Source organism: Pristis pectinata, chromosome 8 (genome assembly GCF_009764475.1).
Source record: "Pristis pectinata isolate sPriPec2 chromosome 8, sPriPec2.1.pri, whole genome shotgun sequence".
NCBI classification, from domain to species: Eukaryota; Metazoa; Chordata; class Chondrichthyes; order Rhinopristiformes; family Pristidae; genus Pristis; species Pristis pectinata.
This window is the reverse complement of record NC_067412.1, coordinates 64,839,005-64,861,031: the sequence shown is the minus strand read 5'-3', so window position 1 is coordinate 64,861,031 and position 22,027 is coordinate 64,839,005. Positions and strand designations below refer to the sequence as shown.

The window sequence follows — 22,027 nt, the reverse complement described above, 5'->3', positions numbered from 1 at the left end:
GTTCCCCAGTTTCTTGAGAAGCTTTGTATAAAATTATCTCAATGCATACAGTGGCTTAAAGTTGCTCTTGTTACACTCTAGGTATGGAGTAAGAACTAGAGCATATCTATTCTTTTGGAATTGCAATTTTAATGGCTTGACAAGTGTTAATTACTGCTTAACAATCTCTCTTCATCATTGAAAACTAACTGTATGAGATGTGGAGTTTCTATCCTGTGAATACATTTAACATTTAATAAAGTGAAGAAGGTAAATATTTCTCTTACAGTTTTTTGATCACATTGGAACATCCAAGTTGTTGTATTTCTAAATCTGATTTGACATGGCATTCTATTATATCTTATTATTAAGCAGGATACTTATGAATTATGCCATTACACTGCTAAACTGCAATGAGCTACTTAACAAAAATAAGCTCTGAGCAGAATGTATTTTAAAAATCACAATTCCAGCGCAGTGCTCCCGAGACAGGGAATGAATATTGAGAATTCAGATATGGAGATCAGTAGGTACAAAAAGATTGTTGAATGCACACAGCTTCCTAGTTATGTATTCCCAATACATCAAGCTCCATGCCAGGAGCATGATTCCATAAAATGTACATATTTGCAGTACCCCAAAAAAATTATTCTACAGAATTTGTTATTACCTTCTTGGTGTGCTGTTTATAGATAAATTTGGTGAAATCAAATACTAGATTTATACTTCATGTTAGAACAACTTTAGGAAAGGGAAGTGACTTGTGGGACAATAGTTAAATGTCATATTAAAGAACCTTATTTTGTATGTTCTATTGGTGCTATTCACCACCAAGTGCATGCAAATATGTTTGTATCTAAATGTCCTTGAAGGGCAAATTTGTGGTTGTGCTGTTAGGAAAGGTTCTACTACAAGGCTCTTTCACAAAGATGTTCATAACCAGAATATAGATACACCAGTTGATCACCTCCTAGTGGCCAAGACAGAATGGCATAAGAGAGCATAAAGTGCAGCAGAATTAGAGAACAAATTTTACCTTACTGATTCTGTGTGTTGGTGTACCCTTCACTAACATATCAGAGAACTATGACAATCACCTAAAGCCTGGTTGAAAGCAAACCCTGGACGACCAAATCATTCATGCATTTGATTGGCTCAATACCACACGGCATGACATGTTCATCTAGTCAGGTAATGGGAACCTCTATTTATTGTGCGGTTTAAGCTTATTGGAAATAAACTGACAAATGAATTGTAAAGAAGCCAATTACACAGTTCATTCCTTTGTGATGCCTAATGTCAATTAAATATGTTATTAAGGCAAGATATATTTGAAAAAATATGTTTATAAATAAAAATAAGAAGTAAAAAATCAAATCTACAGAATCAAGATTATTAACCTTCAAAAAGTATTTTGTATCTGTATATCTGTAGACATATTAGTTGGTGATCAATTTATCAACTTAAAACATGCTTGAATTTCTAAAGCTGGGATATACTTTGAACTAGTTGATGAAATGTCTCAATTTATATGTATAATTGAATATTCTTTGACTTACTTGGTCTCAAAGAAACCTCATAGAATCAAGATCAAGTCGCTAAAACTAGACAGAGTACGATGAATCTTTCATGGATTCGTTGTTCTAGTCTTTCTGCCCAAAATGTACATAAAAGTTTAAAAACTAGAACAGAGCAGCAGAAGTGAAATATTTGTTACAAACACAATTTAGGCCAGTATCTGCAAATCATGCAGGTGAAGTGTTGCATGTGACCTGGACGCGTATCAAGTATTAGAAGAATTAAACTGATCCTTATTGGCAGAGCTGTTCAAGCCAATCATGTTCTGTATCATCCTGATTTTCTCTTCAATTTAAATCAAGTTGGTGTGCTGTACTGCTTGTCGCCAATTCATTATGATTAATTTTGTGTTACCTTCAAAGACCAGTTTCATCCCATAAGTCATCAGCATCCCTATATAACTTAAGCTTATAGAGATACACATCAGTAAATGATGAACAAGATACAACAGATTGCCATGGCCAACATTGCTAATGCTCTGACTAATTTATATCAGTGAAAATGAAGAGAGAAACAGAGCAAATGTTTTAGTATATGATCTTTTGAGTTAATGTTTAAGGTCAATGGCACTTCTTCAGGAATTGCTGATGAAAAGTTATTAACCAAAAACATTAACTCTGTTTTGCTTTGCAGATGCTACTTGACCTGCTGAGTTTTTCATGTGCTTTTTGTTCCATTTTAGAAGCTTGGCATTCATTGATTTTTATTTGCATTATCAATAATGGGTTGTCATTTGCAAATGGGTTGCATACAAACCAGAGGTCTGGCATCTAAGTTATTCTTAAGAACTGAAATAGGTAAATGCTTAGTTTCAAGTTTTGCTTTGTTATCTGCCTTGTGTTTCGGAGATTGATAGACCATGCTTTACAACATTACAGATGTGATCTAACACAAAAGGGAATGTTCAGATCAACTCAGACTTAAAACAAAGCGTGAAAATACCTGCATTTTTGTAAACCCATTCATGGCCTCAAGATTTCCCAAAGCGAGGTAAATTTTGGAAGCCCATTCATTATTATAATGGGGGAAGTACACAGTCAATTTAGCACAACATCCCTCAAACAACAATGAGATAATGACCAGATTATCTATATTATTGTAAAATGATTTACCTTTGAGGGATGTAACAAAAGAGATGCAGTGGCAAGTAGAGAAGACAGCTTAAACACATAAATAATGTAGCTTTCTCTGAAAGATCAATAATATATAACCATTGATGCTATAAAAAGCTTCCCAGGGGAATATTGTCGTCAATTTTTTTGCTTTAACATATTGGTATTGGTATTGGTTTATCATTATCACTTGTACCGAGGTACAGTGAAAAGCTTGTCTTGCATACCGATCGTACAGGTCAATTCATTATACAGTGCAGTTACATTGAGTTAGTACAAAGTGCATTGATATAGTACAGGTAAAAACAGTAACTACTGAGTAAAGTGTCACAGCTACATAGAAAGTGCAGTGCAATAAGGTGCAAGGTCACAACAAGGTAGATCGTGAAGTCATAGTCCATCTCATTGTATAAAGGAACCGTTCAATTGTCATATCACAGTGGGGTAGAAGCTGTCCTTAAGTCTGGTGGTACGTGCCCTCAGGCACCTGTACCTTCTACCCGATGGAAGAGGAGAGAAGAGAGAATATCCCAGGTGGGTGGGGTCTTTGATTATGCTGGCTGCTTCACCAAGACAACGAGAGGTGAAGACAGAGTCCAAGGAGGGGAGGTTGGTGTCTGTGATGTGCTGGGCTGTGTCCACAACTCTCTGGTTTCTTGCGGTCCTGGGCAGAGCAGTTGACGTACCAAACCGTGATACATCCAGATAGGATGCTTTCTATGGTGCATCGGTAAAAGTTGGTGAGAGTCAAAGGGGACAAACCAAATTTCTTTAGCCTCCTGAGGAAGTAGGGGCGCTGGTGAGCTTTCTTGGCCATGGCATCTATGTGATTTGACCAGGACAGGCTGTTGGTGATGTTCACTCCCAGGAACTTGAAGCTCTCAACCCTCTCGACCTCAGCACCATTGATGTAGACAGGTGCATGTATACTGCGCCCTTTCCTGAAGTGAATATCACGCGATTAGTACAATTGTCCGATATTCCCATTATTCCAACAAATAATGTTGAGTGATTTATTTTATTATCTGGATTTCCCTATCAGAATAATGTTCACATTGTCATGATGTGTTGGAGTTGTCATTCTTTCCAGCTACATTGCTGAAGCAGTGTATAGCTGTACTCCACAAAGTGCTGTTTCCACCACTATAATGATAATCATGCATTGTTAAGTATTACCATGATGATACCTTTCCCAAATGTTGAATATCAATGAACACTCAGGTCTTGACTTCCCTACTGGTGTTAAATTGATGTTGGTGATTGTTCAAATAAGATGAATTGGTCATTGTAAGCATGACGTTACAATTATTAAGAACTACCTCTCCCGTCAAGTCTCATCCATGAAGGTAGAAATTCAAGTTAAGGTACTGTGGAGTGCCTAGCACTATTGTAACTGGAGTAAACCATTAGCATACAACCTTTTTGTGGGGAGAGCAAGATTTACAATCCAAACTGCTTCTGAGAGCCGTTCACGAGAAACATGTCTTATCTGAATCAAATATAAATGGATCTCAATATTTTTATTCATGTTTAAAGACACTAATGCCATAGTTTGCACTGCTTCACTCACCTCCTCCCTGTTGTGCTGGTTCTTGCTGCGCTACATAAGAATATAAGAAATAGGAGCAGGAGTAGGCCATCTGTCCCGTCGAACCTGCTCCTCCATTCAATAAGATCATGGCTGATCAGGCCATGGACTCAGATCTACCTACCTGCCTTTTCCCTATAACCCTTAATTTTCCTACCATATAAAAATCTATCTGTGTCTTAAATATATTTAATGAGGTAGTCTCTACTGCTTCCCTGGGCAGAGAATTCCACAGATTCATTACTCTCTGAGAAAAGCAGTTTCTCCTCATCTCCATCCTAAATCTATTCCCCCAAATCTTGAGGCTATGTCCCCTAGTTCTAGTCTCACCCACCAGTGGAAACAACCTTCCTGCCTCTATCTTATTTATCCCTTTCATAATTTTATATGTTTCTGTAAGATCCCCTCTCATTCTTCTGAATATTACTCCCTCAGCACATTTCCAGTGGTCCTTTACATCTTGCCAACCACATCAACACTTTGCATAAGACAGAAACTACTTAACATTTGTGAGAGAGAAAAAGAATTACCAGGGTAGGTTGATGAACTTCCATCAGAACTGTGTGATAGAGCTGTACCCACTGATATTGTGCAATGGGGTTTAGAGCTTGATATCGACTTGGAAGATCAGACTGGACCCAAAAAGGTCCATGGACCTTGCATTGAGTGGGCACTGGGGACAGAGTGGACAACATGGGGGAGTCATCTCTCCTCTCCAGCCTACAGCCTGATGACACTATAGGCTGCTTCTTTTAAAGCAGTTGGAGCTGTCCTAATACACCTGGCCCACAACCTCTGTTGGCTTTATAGGAAAGCAGGCATCCCATATCAATGCCAATTCCACTCTCACAATCGCTGGCAGAGCCATGGACTATTCAGCAAGATGATGAATGGCCAGTCAGGCCAGAAGTTGCAGAGGCATCAAGTGTGGTTGGGCCAAAATGGCTCAGCCCATAGACTGCATGCCGTATGTTGTGCACATACAATTTAATGCAAAAGGGAGAAAATTAATGAGGTTCAACAAATCAGAGCACTCTCACCCTTAATATAATTCAGTTGTATCTGTGTATATCACATAAAGATTGATTTCATTTAGACATTAACATTTTGTTCTTTGTGATTCCTATTACAGAATGTTGTGTTTATTTGGGAAAGTTTCTTCAAGCTGTATTTTTTTTAAAGCTGGATTTATTTAGTACTTAACTGCCACTATATTAAATATTAGATGTTCTGAACTTCAAACTTGTATATGGACAATTTTATTTTAGGAGTGGCTGTACTTGAAGGACCAATGTATGCAGTTGGTGGACATGATGGGTGGAGTTACTTGAACACAGTGGAGAGATGGGATCCACAAGCCCGTCAGTGGAACTACGTTGCCAGCATGTCAACTCCAAGAAGCACTGTTGGAGTTGCAGCATTAAACGGCAAGTAAGTGGATGCATAGTAGACTGTTAAATCTTTACATTAGCTCACTAGTAAATTACATCCATAACTTTCCAATCATGTAACTTAATCAGATCAATAAATGAACAAATTAAAATTGATACTTAGGGCATTATAATTCAAATAAGATTTCATGCATGGATTCCATAAACCAATAATCATCTTTGAATTTTAAGAAGAATTGCAGTAGGATTGGATGTACGCAACAGGTCAGTTGCACCTGAAGAAATACGTTAATGCTGTATATACGTATCTTCCAAAAGATAGGGGTATTATAGGACAGAACAACAGAAAAAGAAAGGCACAGTTGGAAACATAAGATAGAAGTCATGTTTAAAAAACAATAAATAGGGCACAAAAAAATTACCTTTGAAGAAGTGGGAAAAACTGATATAATTAGATGAGGAACTTTCTAAAGCAGGCAGCAGAAAATGTAGGAAAGGTAAATCAGTACTAAATCAGTCTTAGGTTATTGCTGGTGTTGTTATCAATTTCCCCTTCAAAGGAACTAATTCACACAATTTTTGTCAATGTGTGCATCATACATCCACCCAAATCTGTTAACATTTTATATGCTGACCATTCATTTGATGACAGACGAGAAGCTAATTGCAAGCAGCTTATCGCATCCAAAGAGCATTTGCTTCAGGCACCCTGGTTTATAGGAGAATGGGGAAGGAATGAAGTGATAGGTGGATGGGAGAAAATGAGGGGGGAAATAAAAGGCAATGTTTTGCAGAATGCATTGGGGAGGAATCTATTAAATAACGCAGAACTTCCTTCTGGGGTGCAAGAGATCAAAGATGGAAAGGGCACCTTGGATGTTTGAGAAGACATAAAGTTAAGGATTGCAACAAAATTCAGAGAAATGGAGGTTGAAATTGGGGCCTGGGGTGGGAAACAACATTCCACATATACAGTACATCGAAAAGATAGGTCGATTTGGGATCTGCTCTTTTTTTAGTCTAATAATTGCAAGCTCAAGTTTAAAGAGAGACACAAGATCACTTGCAAACAATGATTTGTTCAATGTATGCAATATTTGTCTACTTAAAATATCTTAACACTTTGTGCAGCTATTTGGATGTTTCAAAAATCCATTATGAGCATCACATTCAAATAATGTCTGTTTTAAGCACCTCTGTTTATAATAGATAGGGTAGGAACGCTGCAGGTTCACACCCTGATCTGTACCTTACATTATATACTAATATATGTTATTTATTGTATTTGTTTTATCACATACACCTTCAGGGATCTGAATGGTAGAACAAGCCAGGGATTTTGCATGCAATTGTTTTCTGCAAGCTCCACAGAAATATGCCAGGATAGAAATAGACTCACGTTTGCAAACTGGATTTATCCACCAATGGAGTTCAAAGCCAAGACCTCACTGAGTACCTTTTCACTATCTGGAAGGTCCACATATCCAAATGTGGAAGCAGGATTGCCAACATGTGAAAGAATCCTGTGTGCTCAATTTGTTCACAAGACAGCCAACGTTGTTAATAATAACCATTCACAATTGCAGGGCAACCTGCAGAAGAGAAAAGGAAAAGCAGGTGCTCAGGTTTCTCCAATAGGAACACCACAACCTTATAAATATACCTATGTTATGGTAATGCAGCTGAAGCAGAGACTGCAGTTAGCAGTGCACTCATGTAAAGGCTGTATTGTTACAACAGATCTTCCCCTCTTCACACAATTACTTGTCATTTAATCAGCAGAATCATGTCTAATTACATTACTGCATTGCCAAGGAAGTGGAAAATGTTCTTACGATGATGATTCAAGTCATGTGTCAATTTAGAGGAGGGAAGTCCTACAAGGAACATTTCCTGAAGAGAATTTAATTCTGTTATTCTCACCAATTTATTCAGAACAATAAAAGGTAATAGTTTTGAGATACAATGAGTGCAGCAGTGCAGCTAATGGAGCTGCTGCTTCACAGTGAGAGACCCAGGTTCAATCCTGACCTTAGGAACAGTCAGTGTAAAGGTTGCACATTCTCCCTGTGAGCACATGGGTTTCCTCTTCAATTTTCTTCCCACATCTGAAAGATGCGCGCAACCTCTTGTGTAAGTGAGTGGTGAATCTGGGGGTGGGGGGTGGTGTAGGTGGGAGCAAGTTGATGGGAATATGGGAGAGAAAAGTGGGATCAGTCTAGGATTAATGTAAATGGGAGTTTCATTATCGACACAAACTCAATGCGCTGAAGGTTGTATTTCTGTGCTGAATGACACAATGACCCTCTGAACCTGTAACAGATGGAACAACAATTAAATGTGCAAGAGTGAGAAAGTCCTGCAAGAACTATCTCCTGAGGAGAATTTAATTCTGTTATTCTTATTGACTTATTGAGCTATAACAAGCAGAGTGGTTTGATCTTGACCTCCAGTGCAGTCTGCGTGGAGATTGCACGTTCTTCTTGTGACCCCGTGGGTTTCCAATGCATGCTATAGCAAGGATGTGATTTGAGTAGGAAGCCTCATGAGTTTATTCTGAATAATAAGTGTGGGTAGAGTAACACATGCTGAAGAATGTTGCATGGAAAATAATGTTAATGTTCTGCACTCTAGATATTCCAGGGATAGAATCAATGGCAATTTGCATCAGCATTCACCTTACAAGATTTTCTCCTCTAATTCCATCAGGATCAATCACATTAAATGGAATAAACAATCTTAATATTTCACATAGACTGACCTTTAATTTGTCCAGTGTTCCTTGGGGACAGAACAGAACTGAACAGCACTTAACAATCTAAAAATATCAATTGGAATTTAATCACTGCTAATTAGAATCTAACTCCCTGTAGCATTGTGAGACATAGCAAATCTGTATTAACTTAAATCATTTTGATATCATACTTCACTTGTACTGTCCAATCCAATTAGTGAAAATATTTGTAAATTTTATTTTAAAAATATTCTTTGCTGTCCTCTTTTCATAATGCACAATACAAACAAGTCAAGATTTAACCTTTAGTTTTCTTATGTGTGGATCATGTTCTATTTGTATTCAGTTCAGCATCCTTCCAAATTTTCTTCCATTCTCACATGTGATTCTGATATGCTTAGGTTTAGTTCCTGGAATTTTGATAGCAATCTGACACTTCACTAACTTGCTGTTTTTGTGTAATAACATGGACAGTGGATTTCCATTTTTCAATGGTTAGCATCAGAGCCAAGTCTACTTTGCTGACATCTGAACTTAGAGCACATAGATATCTAGACCACTCCATACATTCTCACTACCCTACTGACAAGGATGGCAACGTTGTCATTGTGAATCAGCATCTACCCTGTGGGAATGGAAAACCAACTTTCCAGGTGAAGCAGTGATCAGCTTCTTTGAATTTAGTTTACTGTATTTGCTGCAATGGATGTTAGATCAATTGTTAATTGTTAATCTGTAATTGATATATTTTTGTTAACTAAAGGTTAGAATAGAATAAGAAAGGCAGATAAATGATGTTAGTCACAAGTCAGCCACAAACTCATTAAGTGATGAAAGAGACTTGAGAATTTGAGTGGGCAACTGTTCCTGTCTTTCCAGGCTTATAAGTGTTGTATACTCTGCACTGGGGAGATCGAATGTAGACTGGGTGATTACCTTATTTAACACAACTATTCAGTCTGTAAGGATGATCCTACCTGACAGTAACCCATCATTTTATTTCCCTGCCTCACTTCACTCAGTCCCTCACATTGGTGTTTATGAGAGCTTGGTGTGTGTAAATAGGCTGCCATGTACCAACAGTGACTACACTGCAGGAGAATTTCAATGGCTGTAAAGTTGTTTTTGAAGTCCATAGGTTGCAGTAGGCTCAATGCAAATACGTCTTTGATTTTTTTATGGATGTTATACAATGCTGAAGGTAAACGTTGTGTTTTGCAGACTGTATGCAGTAGGTGGCCGAGATGGCAGCTCCTGCCTACGATCAATGGAGTGTTTTGACCCTCATACCAATAAGTGGAGCATGTGTGCACCCATGTCCAAGCGAAGAGGTGGAGTTGGAGTTGCCACATGCAATGGCTTTCTTTATACTGTGGGAGGACATGATGCCCCTGCTTCTAACCACTGTTCTAGATTGTCAGATTGTGTGGAACGGTAAGAATGACCACGTTTGCCTTCTTTATACTCTAGCTTTATGCCCATTCCTTCCCAAAGGCACAGATGCATGCTGTTGAATAATCCTGTTGACATTAAGGGATATCAGGAATTGAGAAACTGGGCTTTCATCACAGTAAGATTATAACCCAGTTATACAACATAGAAAAGAAAACTAACTGACAACATTTCATTGTTTGGTACATCTCCATCGGCTTTTCCTTTGAAGATCTCAAGTATCAGTGCAGGAGTTGCCACCTCATTCATTGTGTCTACGTCGGTGTGAGCTCCAAATAACATGATCATTAACAAAATACCAGCAGGATTTTTGTGTTTAATATTTTCTCTATTTTATATGCGTTTACTTAATTTGAGATTGAATTTTGTAAGTGAAATGCCTTCAATATATGTGATTTTATAACAACAAGATTATTAATAAATGATAGCTAATGTTGTTCCTTTCTTGAAGAGGGGAAGCAGGGATAAATCAGGTAACTACAAGCTGGAGAAACTTATGTAGTGATAGGTAAATTATCTTAGAAAATCCCAATAGTTTGGATTTATGTACATTTGGAAAGGCAGGGGCAGATCAGGGATAATCAGCATGTCTTTGTGTGGGAGATATCCTGCCTCACTAATTTGCGTTGTTTGAGGAGGTAACGAAGAATGACGAAGGCAAGGAGGTAGTTGTTGTCTATAGGGATATTTATGAAATCTCTGGCAAGGTTCTGCATGGCAGACTGGCCCAGAAGACTAAGGCACATGATGCTTTTCTGATTGGAAGTCAGTGACCTGTGGTGTACCGCAAGTATTGGTGCTGGAACGCGTTGTGTGTGGTATATATTAATGACTTTAATGTGAATGTAGGAAGTATGATTAGTAAGTTTGCAAATGCCATAAATGTTGGTGATGTGGTGGACATCGAGGAAGACAGTCTAAGGCTACAGTCTATGGAAAGTTGTGCAGAGCATTGGTAGATGGAAATTAATCCCATAAAGTGCAAAGTGATACATCTTGGGAAGTCAGATAGGGATAGGACATCTGCAATAAATGGTAGGATGCTAAAGAATGTTGATGAAGAAAGAGACCTTAGGATATAAGTTCACAGTTCCCATAGTGACCATACAGGTAGATAGGGTGGTAAAGAAGGCATATATGGCAATGTTTGCCTTCATAGGTTGGGGCAATGTAACAATTGGGATGATATGTTGCAAGTTTACAAAACACCTGTGAGACCACACAGAGTATTGTGTGCAGTTCTAGCCGCCAAACTATAGAAAAGATGTTGCACTGGAGAAGATGCAGAGGAGATTCATCAGGATGTTAACTGGATTGAGGGACTTTAGTCATGGAGAGAGATTTAATAGGCTGCGCTTGTTTTCCCTGGGGCAAAGGAGGCTGGGGCATGACCTAATAGAATTATATAAAATAATAAGAGTTTTAGATAGGTCAATAGTCAGAATCTTTTTCCCATGTTAAGGGTATCAAAAACAAGAGGGCATAGGTTTAAGGTGAGAGAAAGGAGTTTTAAAGGGGATTTGATAGGAATCTTTTTCTTTACATAGACAGTGATTGATATCTGGAAATAGCTGCCAGAGGAGGTTGTGGAATCAGAGACAATAACTACATTTAAGATACATTTTAACAGACACATGAATGGGCAAGGCATGGAAGGATATGGTCCTAATATCAGCCAATGGGATTAGTGTAGATGGTCAAAAAGGTCAGTGTGAACATGGTGGGGTGAAGGACCCATTTCTGTACTGTACAACTTTCTATGATTCTGTGACTTTTTTTGTAATGGGCTAGTCAAGTATTTTAATACTAATGCTGAACCTTGTTAAGTGAGTGTATGGGTCAGAGAACTGAACATGTTTGGGCAGCATTTCCAATCCAGGCAATTATAGTCTTCTGGTATTTGAAGCCTCATTATGCAAAGTTACCCAAGTATGCCAATTGTGATCGAACTAGTATCTTCTGCAATTGCGTTATCACCTACTTCTTTTTGTATACAAGGCTATGTATTTAAAATCTGGACTCCAATTTTTTTTTCTCATGAAACTTCCCAATCACCATTTCCCAATCACCATTTAATTAACTGTAAGTGGAAATTTGTTTTCCATTCTCGTGATCAGATTATTTTCACTGTTTAATCTTCTGTTTATATATATTTGTACATCAGTGATTGAACAAGAAAAATAAATGTGCAAAAGTTTAAAAATGGGTAACATTAATGAATTCATAAGCCAATCAGTATTATAATCATAAACTACTATAATTGGTTCTGAGAATACACTGATAAGACTTCCATAGTTTTAAAAGCCATTCTCATTCTTAAATTTGTAGGTATGATCCCAAAACAGACACCTGGACAACCGTGGCACCTTTAAGTGTTCCAAGAGATGCTGTTGGAGTGTGCCTTCTTGGGGACAAACTTTATGCTGTGGGAGGATATGATGGACAGACTTACCTAAACACTGTAGAATCATATGATGCACAAAATAATGAATGGACAGAGGTAATAACATCAGGAAAAAGTAATAAAATGCCAGATAAATATGCAGTTAAATTAAATATAGGATTTATCCAGAATTTTTTAACAAGAAGGTATATCAAAGAATGCAGTATTTTAATGATACCTGTTATGGAAATATATCTATTTCTTACTAAGTTTTGAAAGCATATTTCAAATGCATCATCTGTATGGAGCAGATTGACTCTGGAACAGTTTCAACCTCTGCTACAGACATTACTACCCACAGCCTTCAATTCCAACATGGAGAAGTGTGCTAAAGGTCATAAGTATATTGAAAGGAGCATATCTTTTTATTTTAATTTCTGGGTATACTGAATATTAGATACAGTTACAACTCATTATCTGTGAAACAAAGAACTCATAACAAAGGTATGAAAGAAACATGAGGGTAAAAAATTTGATTAAAGTCCTGACACTGGGGACAAGCTCAAAATTGCCTTACTTTATCAAATTTAAATAAGAGCAATATTATTTGGAAACAATTCCATGTCCGTGATGGTGTTAATCTGTGCTTGCATAAATGAAATCAGGGCACAAATGCAAAGTGTGAGACTCTGACAGTCCAGAAGCTCATGATTATCTGCAAGTACAACGCACAGTTGCAGCTAACTCTTCAATCAAATTATTTTCCTCCCAATTTTTGAGCATGAAGTGGCAATGATGGGAATGACTATGAATGGTAAGAATGAATTTGAGTGTAGAGTTATGGGATGTGAGTGTGAGTACAGAATGTCAGGATGTGAGCATGAACACTGAGTTACAGGACGTGAGTACAGAATGTGTGCAAGTGTGAGCACAGAGACATCATCTTTGCAAGAGAAGAGTAATCAGGGTGGGTCAGGAGCTGAGGTGGGGAGACTGTTGCACAGTATTGCACAGATGGCAGGCTAAATTCATATTATGCTAGCCGTGGAAGTAGTGAATGTTAATGACAGGCAATTGGATGGGGAGGGGGTGGGGCAATCAAGCTTTGTAGTGGATCTATACTCATCCAGACAAATGGAGACTCTTCTATCACACGTGTCGTGCCTTGTACATGGCAGAAAGGTGAAAGGATTGTCTCATCACCTAAATACACACATCCTGTATTTTGTGGTTGGTCCAACCTGTGGAAAGTGTCTGTTTGGACACTGCAATAATTCTATAGGCCGTGGTGGCTGAAGATTGGAATGGTTCAGCTTCACGCACAAATATTTATAAAGAAAAGGAAGTTATTTAGGTTCTGAGGAATGGCACTTAAGTAGGAGTCAATCATCAATGAAAATTCACACAGAATTTACAGCACACAAAAAAGCCATTTGGCCCAACCAATTAATGCTGGGATTAATGCTTCCAGTTTATTTCATTTTAGGTAATCTGTTCTTTTCTCCGAGATGTATTCTCCAGCTTCTCATTAAATGCATCTCGCTATTCACCTCAACCACTCAATGGAGTAAGTTCTACACTTCCAACACCAAGTAAGGAAATTTCTGCAGAGTTTCCTATTAGTTTTAATAGTGATCCCCTTCCACTTTCTGGCTTCTTTCAGAGCACATGGTGAAAACCATCTGTACATCTATTCTGTGGAAGTTCTGAATTGATCTGTACGACCAGTATGCAAGACAAGTTTTTCACTATACAAGTGACTATAATAAACCAATACCAATACCAATCATTTTAAAACCCTACGTTAGTTCATTGAAGTTGAAGACACAAAGATTATGGATCCTCTCTAGGAGATCTAAGATGTCCTTTCCTGGAAAATATTATCTTTTCCATTAAGATTACTTCTTTCCAGTTAATTTTAAGCACCTTTACATTTTTACACGGTTAGACAAAATGTTTGGATATAAATTGATCAGTTTGACCATCCATTCACCTCGTGCTGTCTCAACCGGTTCTTGATCATAGTTCAGGGACAAGTAACCTCATCTAAATGCCCACCCTTCAGACAGTTTCTTCCTACAACCCCTTGTGTCGGGGACTCATCGCCCCTTCCTAACCAATACAAGTGCAATCATTCTTTCACCCTTTTTATTGAAACAAGCACACCCCTCTGATTTTCAGTTCAGCCTGGTAGTCCTTTCTTGGCTAATTGTGTCAGTTCACTCTGGGAGAACCAGCCTCTATTCAATCAGTGCTCTTCCTTTCTCATAGTGGTAACACCTTAGTTCCTCTCAAGCCTAAAATTCTACTCCTAATGTCTCCTTGTCCCCTTAAAGTGTGCCTCTTAGTATTTGCCTCCTTTCATCACCCCTTCCTCATTCCCTTCTCTCCTCACTTTTTACTGTGCTCTGATGTCCAGCCATTTACTCCTTTCTTCAATTTCAGTTTATCCTTTTCCTCTTCTTTTATTGTTATCTATTCTTCTTATTAAACATGTCTACATGCTCCTTTCTATTTTGTATCAACAGCCATCTTTTCTACCCACCACCAGTACAACCAAGTACTGCACATATCCATTCCTGCTGCTTGTGGAAGTGATTTGGCTACTGAATATAACAACTAAGAACTCCATCTCTTATGGGACATTCCACCTACCATATTCTGTAACTGGAATCAACTGGACTTGAAAGGGGGGTTTGAGAATTTGTTAAATCCTCTTGTGAAATGGTTGACAATGGACTAGTAAATATTGGCTAAAAATGGTGGGGAAATACGGATAAATGCTCTGTAATCTTTATATCTGATGTTAGCCCTGGTATTAATCATAAGAAGGGAGAGATTTGGGACATCAATGACAAGATGTCAGGGCAATTAATAAAACTTATCTAAATAAAACCATGAAACTGAGGTCCTGCAAAGATCTTCTTTCCAAATAACTGGAATTCACTCTTAACACTGAAAAAAATCTGTAAATTCTTTGAAGAAGAGGAATCTCAATGCAATTTATATAAAATCTGGATTGTGCTTCTCAGTGACATTCAGTTGCATAAATTAGTATTTTTGTTTGTAATTGAGCAGAGCAACATTGTCCAGCTGGGCAGTGAAAATTCTATTCAATCACCCAGAGAAATCTTTTGGAAGTAGCTTGGACAATTCAATAATTGCTATATGGTCTAAGCTAAAGATCAGTTGGACTCAAATCATAAAATTACATGGAAGAACCACACATATTTGAAGTAAATATTATTAAAAATTTTACTTGAACAATCTAGTTTTTCTTGCTGGTAGGGAAAAGAAATGCCAAATTATAGTGTATTTGTAACATGCACCTTTAGTTCAGTAGACAATAAAGTACATGTGAAAGTATGACTTAACACATTGGGACTTAAAGCAATAAAAACAGAAATAAAATTATAATGCAGAAATCCAAATCTCACAATGTGATTCATGAACAAGTAAAGCAGTTGCATGCTTGGAGAGATATATCTCTTGATTATCAGTTTAATAACCAAGGTTAATATAGGTAGCTCATTTTAATTGGATTATTTTTATACAGTATGTATTGCAATATTCTATTTATTTAAAAAAAAGCTGGATGTGTAGGGTATTTGACTCATCTACTGGACCAATTATGCCGCTTTTAGATCCACAACCTTAACTCGGTGCCCATGAGCTCGTCTACCTTCGTGAACCTGGACCAGGTTTAAAGGGTTGACCAAGCTGATGCTCTGAACCTGGGTGGTGTCTGATGAGGTCTCAGCAATGACTAGGATTCATGTGATGTATCACTGAGGTCCTATCCTTGGAGGCACGGACAGGAGGCAGGGGTGGTAGAGAAACTTCATCTCCTGTCAAAAGCTGCGAGGCTATTTAACAAAGTTTTTTAAAATATTACTCTGACTCAGAGATAATTAAAAACTTTGAAGATTTCAAAATTGAAATGATTTGCATGTTTAAAAATAAATAAAAAATTGAAACATAAATAAATAGTTATAACATTAAAATAAGGTTAAAGTAAATAACTGACTTTTTTCCACCTAATCTTCAAGTCAGGAATTCCAGCTGAAATAAAGAGAACTCCAGTCCCATGTTGGGTCTGATCAGAGAGGCTGTTCTGGGGAGTGCTATGCTGGGGAATTCGAGCAATACAGGGCTCTGCATTCTGCTGTTGTTTTTCCTTTTGTACTACCTCAATGTACTTATGATTGGAACGGTCTGTCTGGATGACACGCGAATCAAAGCTTTTCACTGTATCTCGGTATATGTGACAATAATAAACCAATCACCACTTACCAATTACCATTAGTTTCCCTGTGAATTCCTGGTAGTGGACAGGCAACTCAATTTGGCTCAATAGCGCAACATCCATTGGGTTGGGAAGTTTCACACTAATGGTGGAAATCATAATCTAGGATTAAGGGATTGTCTTTTAAACATGCAGCTTTAGCCTCATACCACCAGTGTTTCTGGAGACATTCACTGATGTATTTCTCCCCTACAGGAGGTGCCTCTGAAGATTGGAAGAGCTGGAGCTTGTGTTGTTGTAGTGAAACTGCCATGAAAAGCTGAAAAGAATGTTTAGTTTTCTACAAGACCACAGAGATTTAATAATATTCTACTGTATATAAACAGCAATCATTCCAAAACTGCATCAGCCTCACCACTGACTGAAATTACAAAACAAGAGGTTCAGAAGGAATGAGTTATGTTTTGATGCAGCTTCATTGCTGAAATGCATAAACATGAGCCTACTGCAGATTTAAATGGTTGTCATCAGAACTCCATCATTAACAGAATCTCATCCCAGAATATGGTGCACCTTACCAGATGCCACCATGGAGTGGGATGTACAGTGATGGTGAATGGAATGTATACTACTGTATGAGCCGCCTTTCTGGAAAACTTTATTAGTGAAGCTTTCACTATGACTGATGCTACTGTTGTTGGTTTACTGGTGCTGCGCTCAACGTGGGAGAAAAATTAAGAGTTCTTATGTGTGTCGATGTTATTGTATGAAACATTGTGTATTACAGTGAAAGAGGCTTGATTTTTCAAGAAAGTTTTATCATTATCTCTTTAAAGGTGGAATTTAAACAATCAAAATTAAGAAGATGAAATGACACTGAAGAGTCAAATTTTGTTTCAAATCTTTGATAGAAAATCATCTTATAAATATGTTAATCAAAACAGGACTTTGTAACCTTCACTCCATGACATTAATAGTCTCCCTTCCACTGGCCCAAGTCTTTGTCATGGGAAAGGTACCAGTAAAGAGGCTACAATACTGTGAGATGAAAAGCACATCTGGGAATTTTTCCACAAAAATTCTGTTTTCCTTTTATCTGAGCCATCACAATACACTCACCACCAGTAATATTGCAATACAGGAGTAGACAGGAGACTCCTGGGACTTTGCAAAGCACATCCTTCACAACCAAGCGCCATAGTATAGAAAAAGAAGTACTCTACATTGTACAGTAGCCGAAGCTGTTTATCCAAATTTTAAGGAAGTTGCTTGATTACAAATTGGTAAAAATTGTTCAAAAAGTTGATGATTTAATTTTTTTAACTGTTGTACATCCCAATGTTGCTTTAAACGAAACATAAAAGGGCAGGGAGTTAACAATTTTTTTGCAGGATTGTGAATCTATATTATCCAAAATGATAGTGGTTCAAGTGTCTGTGTAGGGTTTATTATACTTACATATTTTAATTTTAAATGCAGTTGAGTAATCAAATGGTTTCTGAGAAGCAACTGAGGTGAAATTTCAAAGTGCAGAAGGTAAGGGTTGTTTTTAATGAAGCTTGAAACACATTTTCTAAACTTGAGTAATCACAGTGACTTGATATAACCATATAATTTGAGGAAATAAACCTTCTGTTGATGACAACACAGCCACAAAACAGATTTTGAGGATTATTGCAATAGTTACATATATCTGCATTTCCTGAGCTTGTAGGTGATAGAATGATGCTACAAAATTTATTCTATGTTTAGAAAGATTCATAAAATTAATTTTGCTGAACATGAACCTAAATATTTATACAATGTGGTTGTGTTTTCGAAGAGCTCCCCACACTTTTGACAACCTAATACATCTCTTTAAAGTAATGTGATGATTCAAAAATACCTACTTGTGATCCAATATATATTTCTACTGCATAAAGTGACTATTAAATGGAATGAGTATCATTTTCATGATATTGAATCATCTTTGAAATTCTTGCATTAATTAGTATATCAATGACAATAATACTACACCAAAGTTAGTCATAGGTGTATTTATGTAGTGCTAGCAATGCAGAGTTATATTTATGGAGATATATAAATATAATCTTTAATCCAAATGTCTATGTATATATCATATTTATATTGGAAAATGTATTATTAGTGAATCCAGTTTTCTGAGCCTTTGAATGTGCCAACAAAATCATGGCAGGAGTGTACAAACCTGCTGAATAGACAAACAGATAGCAGTATACTTGCATTGTACAACATTCCACAACATTTTCTACAACCATGCAGAGAAGGAAGAACATTTTATACATTACTAGGTCAAAAGTTGTGCAAGTCAAAGCTGCAGTATTGAGTAATATACTCCTGACACTGGGCAGGGTAGGGTTAACATAAATGAGCTGGAGGAGAGGTGGAAGGAATAGCTTACTTTCTTTTAAAACAGGGACTAATTACAGAAAATGTGAATTATATCTTTGGATCGTAATCTTTGCTCCTGAGTCTTGCTGATTATAAAATTTCTAAGCAATGTTAATTTTATTTGGCCTCTGATAATTTTCAGTCTGCAGAATCAGTTCTGTTGTACCAGAAACCACTCTAATGAGCTGACAATACAAACAAGAAGGTATACTGCTTGTCAAGTGTGCTCTGCTCTGTACTGAAAAGAAAATAACATGAGCAGTATAACTTGAATGATTCTTGCAACTAATCCTATGTTACCAAGGAGTCTGTGTACACTTTTGTAATGATCATACAAATTACTCAAAAATACCGAATGTCTCTGCATAACTTGTATTTGGCATGGTTAGCACTTAACAGTCAATTGAATCTTTTTAGAGGTGCTGAGGGGGTGCTCCATACCTCTGCCAAAATTTTATGTTGTTGGTGTACTTCTAGGATGTTGGGAAGTCTAGGAGCTCGGAATTCTTTTAGCCCTGACATGCAAATGATGTTTACAGTTCAGCTGCCAGTTTTAATTCCTCTGCTGCACCTGAAGGAAATGGCTTTCAGTTCTGGAGTTAATTCAGCTGGCAGGGGGAGTTGTGATTGACCTATCCTTTTGTACAAAAAATGCATTTATTGTACAGCGCACCAATTTATTTGTAATTTTTACACAATATACAAGTAAACAGGATTTAAATAAATTGAAAATTCGGATTATTTTGATTCAAAAGCTGAGTTAGAAACATTCTTCATAGGTCAATTTGTTGTTGATTGCAATCTTTTGGACAAATAATAAACTTTTAGAAGGTTGCATGGGATAGAAAATCCTATCTTTTCAACTATAGACTAAATTTGCAACACAGGAGGCCAAATATTGTACTTAGAGCAGCTATTTACACTGCCTTTCAGTATCAATGGACTCTGCTAAGGCAATGAAGTATCTTTTCAGTACTGCGATTTATACCAAAACTTTGGTTGTTCTACTGTATTTTTTGTTCAGCATGTGAAGAATCTTTCCTTTCTTAATTCCCTTTTGGTGTACTTATCTTTAAACCTTCTGTGTTATTCTGCAGTTACCAGTTTGCAAATAAACAAAGATATTAAAATGAGCAAATTTTGCTTCAACCTTTGTTTCCAAAGTTTAAGCAGAATGAAACCAGGCTGCGGGGTTTTGAGCGCAATTCTCTCTGGACATATTTGTAAAAATATTCAGTGGTAGACATCACAATTACAATATATGAAAATTGATAGATCTAATTGAAAAATGAAAGTACACTAATAACGAAAGGCGTGTATGTTCACACAGAAAAAGTGTGGATGGTCAGAGAATAAAGGAAGCATCAGACTCATCTACTGCCCTTTCTTTGAGGTTACTGGAGAGCAAGATCATTTCACTGGGAATGAAAAACCTGATTCAATGCCTTAAAATAGTTCACTGAACTGCTGTTCACTCTGAAGTACTCCTCTATATACTTGCATTGGAATCCAATCCACAGATCCATTTACTCTGATGACTGTTAAAGATTACAAATGAATCAGATTATGGTAACTTCAATTTAGTACAAAGGAACAATAAGACTTAATCTGAAACTTCTCGCTTATTTCTAACTGCACTGTAACTACCTCATGCATGACTGAGAATATGCATAAAAAGTAAATAGCTTGAAGTGAAAAGAAAAAGATTATTAAAACACTGCATGATTATGTGAAAAACCAGCTGAAATAAAATTATTTTAACCTTTGATGGACATCTTGAAATATTGCTGATACATTGAATCCCGTAAGAAAAAAAGATTTAGCTAATGTATGTAAATATTGCTTTGAAACATTGCCCATTCTCCTTAGAGTGTAAGAGTTCAGCCTGCTTGTCTATCTCCTCTGATACCTGCAGAATTCATTCAGTTTCCTCACTACAATTGAACAGAATGCCAGATTTACAGGAAATCCTTAAAATGTAAACTTGTGAAGCAAGTAGGATTTCAGCAGATCTGTAAAAACCTTCTTCCAGTAATCAAATCACAGAGTCCCTCAGAGGCACTCCAAAAAGTAATGCCGTGAGATATGGACAGCTGTATTTGAAATTGTGAATGAAGTTGTGAAGATTTGGTTAAAAGCCTTTGTTAGATATCTTTATTTTGGTGCAGAACAAATAATTTTACATTAAGGCTCTGATTTTATAGATGTGCGTTATATCATTAGTTTTCAGAAAGTTAAGAAGAAAAAGATATTTAGAGCATTAAGAACAACAAGAGGTGACTGTAACCAAAACGATCCTCCTAAACACAAAGAACTCTAGTGATGATGCTCTGTGTAAGATTAAAGCATGAAATTAACTATTATCCATATATACATCTAATTGAAAATAAATAAGAACATGATTCAAGAATTAGGAACAAGAATAGACCATACATATATTCAAGCCTGCAGCACCATTCCATAAGATCAAAGATAATTTCCTATCACAACGTTTTACCACCCTACCTTCACACCTCTCAAATTCCTCACGTGCTCCAAATGCACATTACCTCACTCTCGAATTTATTCACCAGCCAAGCATCCACAACACCTGGAAAGGGGAATTCAAAGGATTCACAACTCTGAATAAAGAAATTGCTTTAATTCTCAGTCCTAAACAACCAACCCCCTTATCTTGAGATTATGATCCCTCATTCTGTGCTTCATAGCCAAGGAAAACAGCCTCTCAGCATCTGCCCTGTCAAGTACTCCAATATGTATATAATGGGTTTCAATGCAAGACCTTCCTTTTCTTCAGAGAATCTTGCCTCATTCTAAAGAATTTCATCGCACCTTGCAATGAATATAAACTATTTTGTGGTATTTTTTTCTTTCAAGCAAAATAAATCAATATCAGCATTTCATCACCTTAAACTACAGTAACTATTAAGCCCTTTGTGTGCAGAGATATCAAGGAAACAAGCTGAAACAGCTCCCATCCCAGTTACAGATCAAGTATTTTAGGTCTCTTTCAAGAGTACAACCGGTGGATAACTCATTAACACACCTCTGATTTTTGTTTTAGCTCAAGTACAAAATCCATCTCCAAAGTCACCTCAGCCTCAAAGGACTGGGGTTAGTGACCAACAAATAATAATAGGGGAAGTGGAATTGTG

At 37.1% G+C, this 22,027-nt stretch overlaps 1 protein-coding gene across 3 annotated transcripts in view; it reads left to right on the top strand.

The window, feature by feature from the left end:
- Window positions 1-19,961, top strand: part of LOC127573398 (kelch-like protein 4) — a 202,641-nt gene extending 182,680 nt beyond the window's left edge. For 2 of the 3 annotated variants that reach the window (XM_052021587.1, XM_052021585.1), the window contains exons 8-11: window positions 5,526-5,688; window positions 9,604-9,816; window positions 12,163-12,334; window positions 16,719-19,961. In XM_052021587.1, coding sequence (XP_051877547.1) covers window positions 5,526-5,688; window positions 9,604-9,816; window positions 12,163-12,334; window positions 16,719-16,778 — 608 coding nt within the window. In that variant the 3' untranslated portion in view covers window positions 16,779-19,961. The remainder of the gene's footprint in view (window positions 1-5,525; window positions 5,689-9,603; window positions 9,817-12,162; window positions 12,335-16,718) is intronic. The other variant, XM_052021586.1, reaches the window with a different exon arrangement.
- Window positions 19,962-22,027: the final 2,066 nt, after the last annotated feature.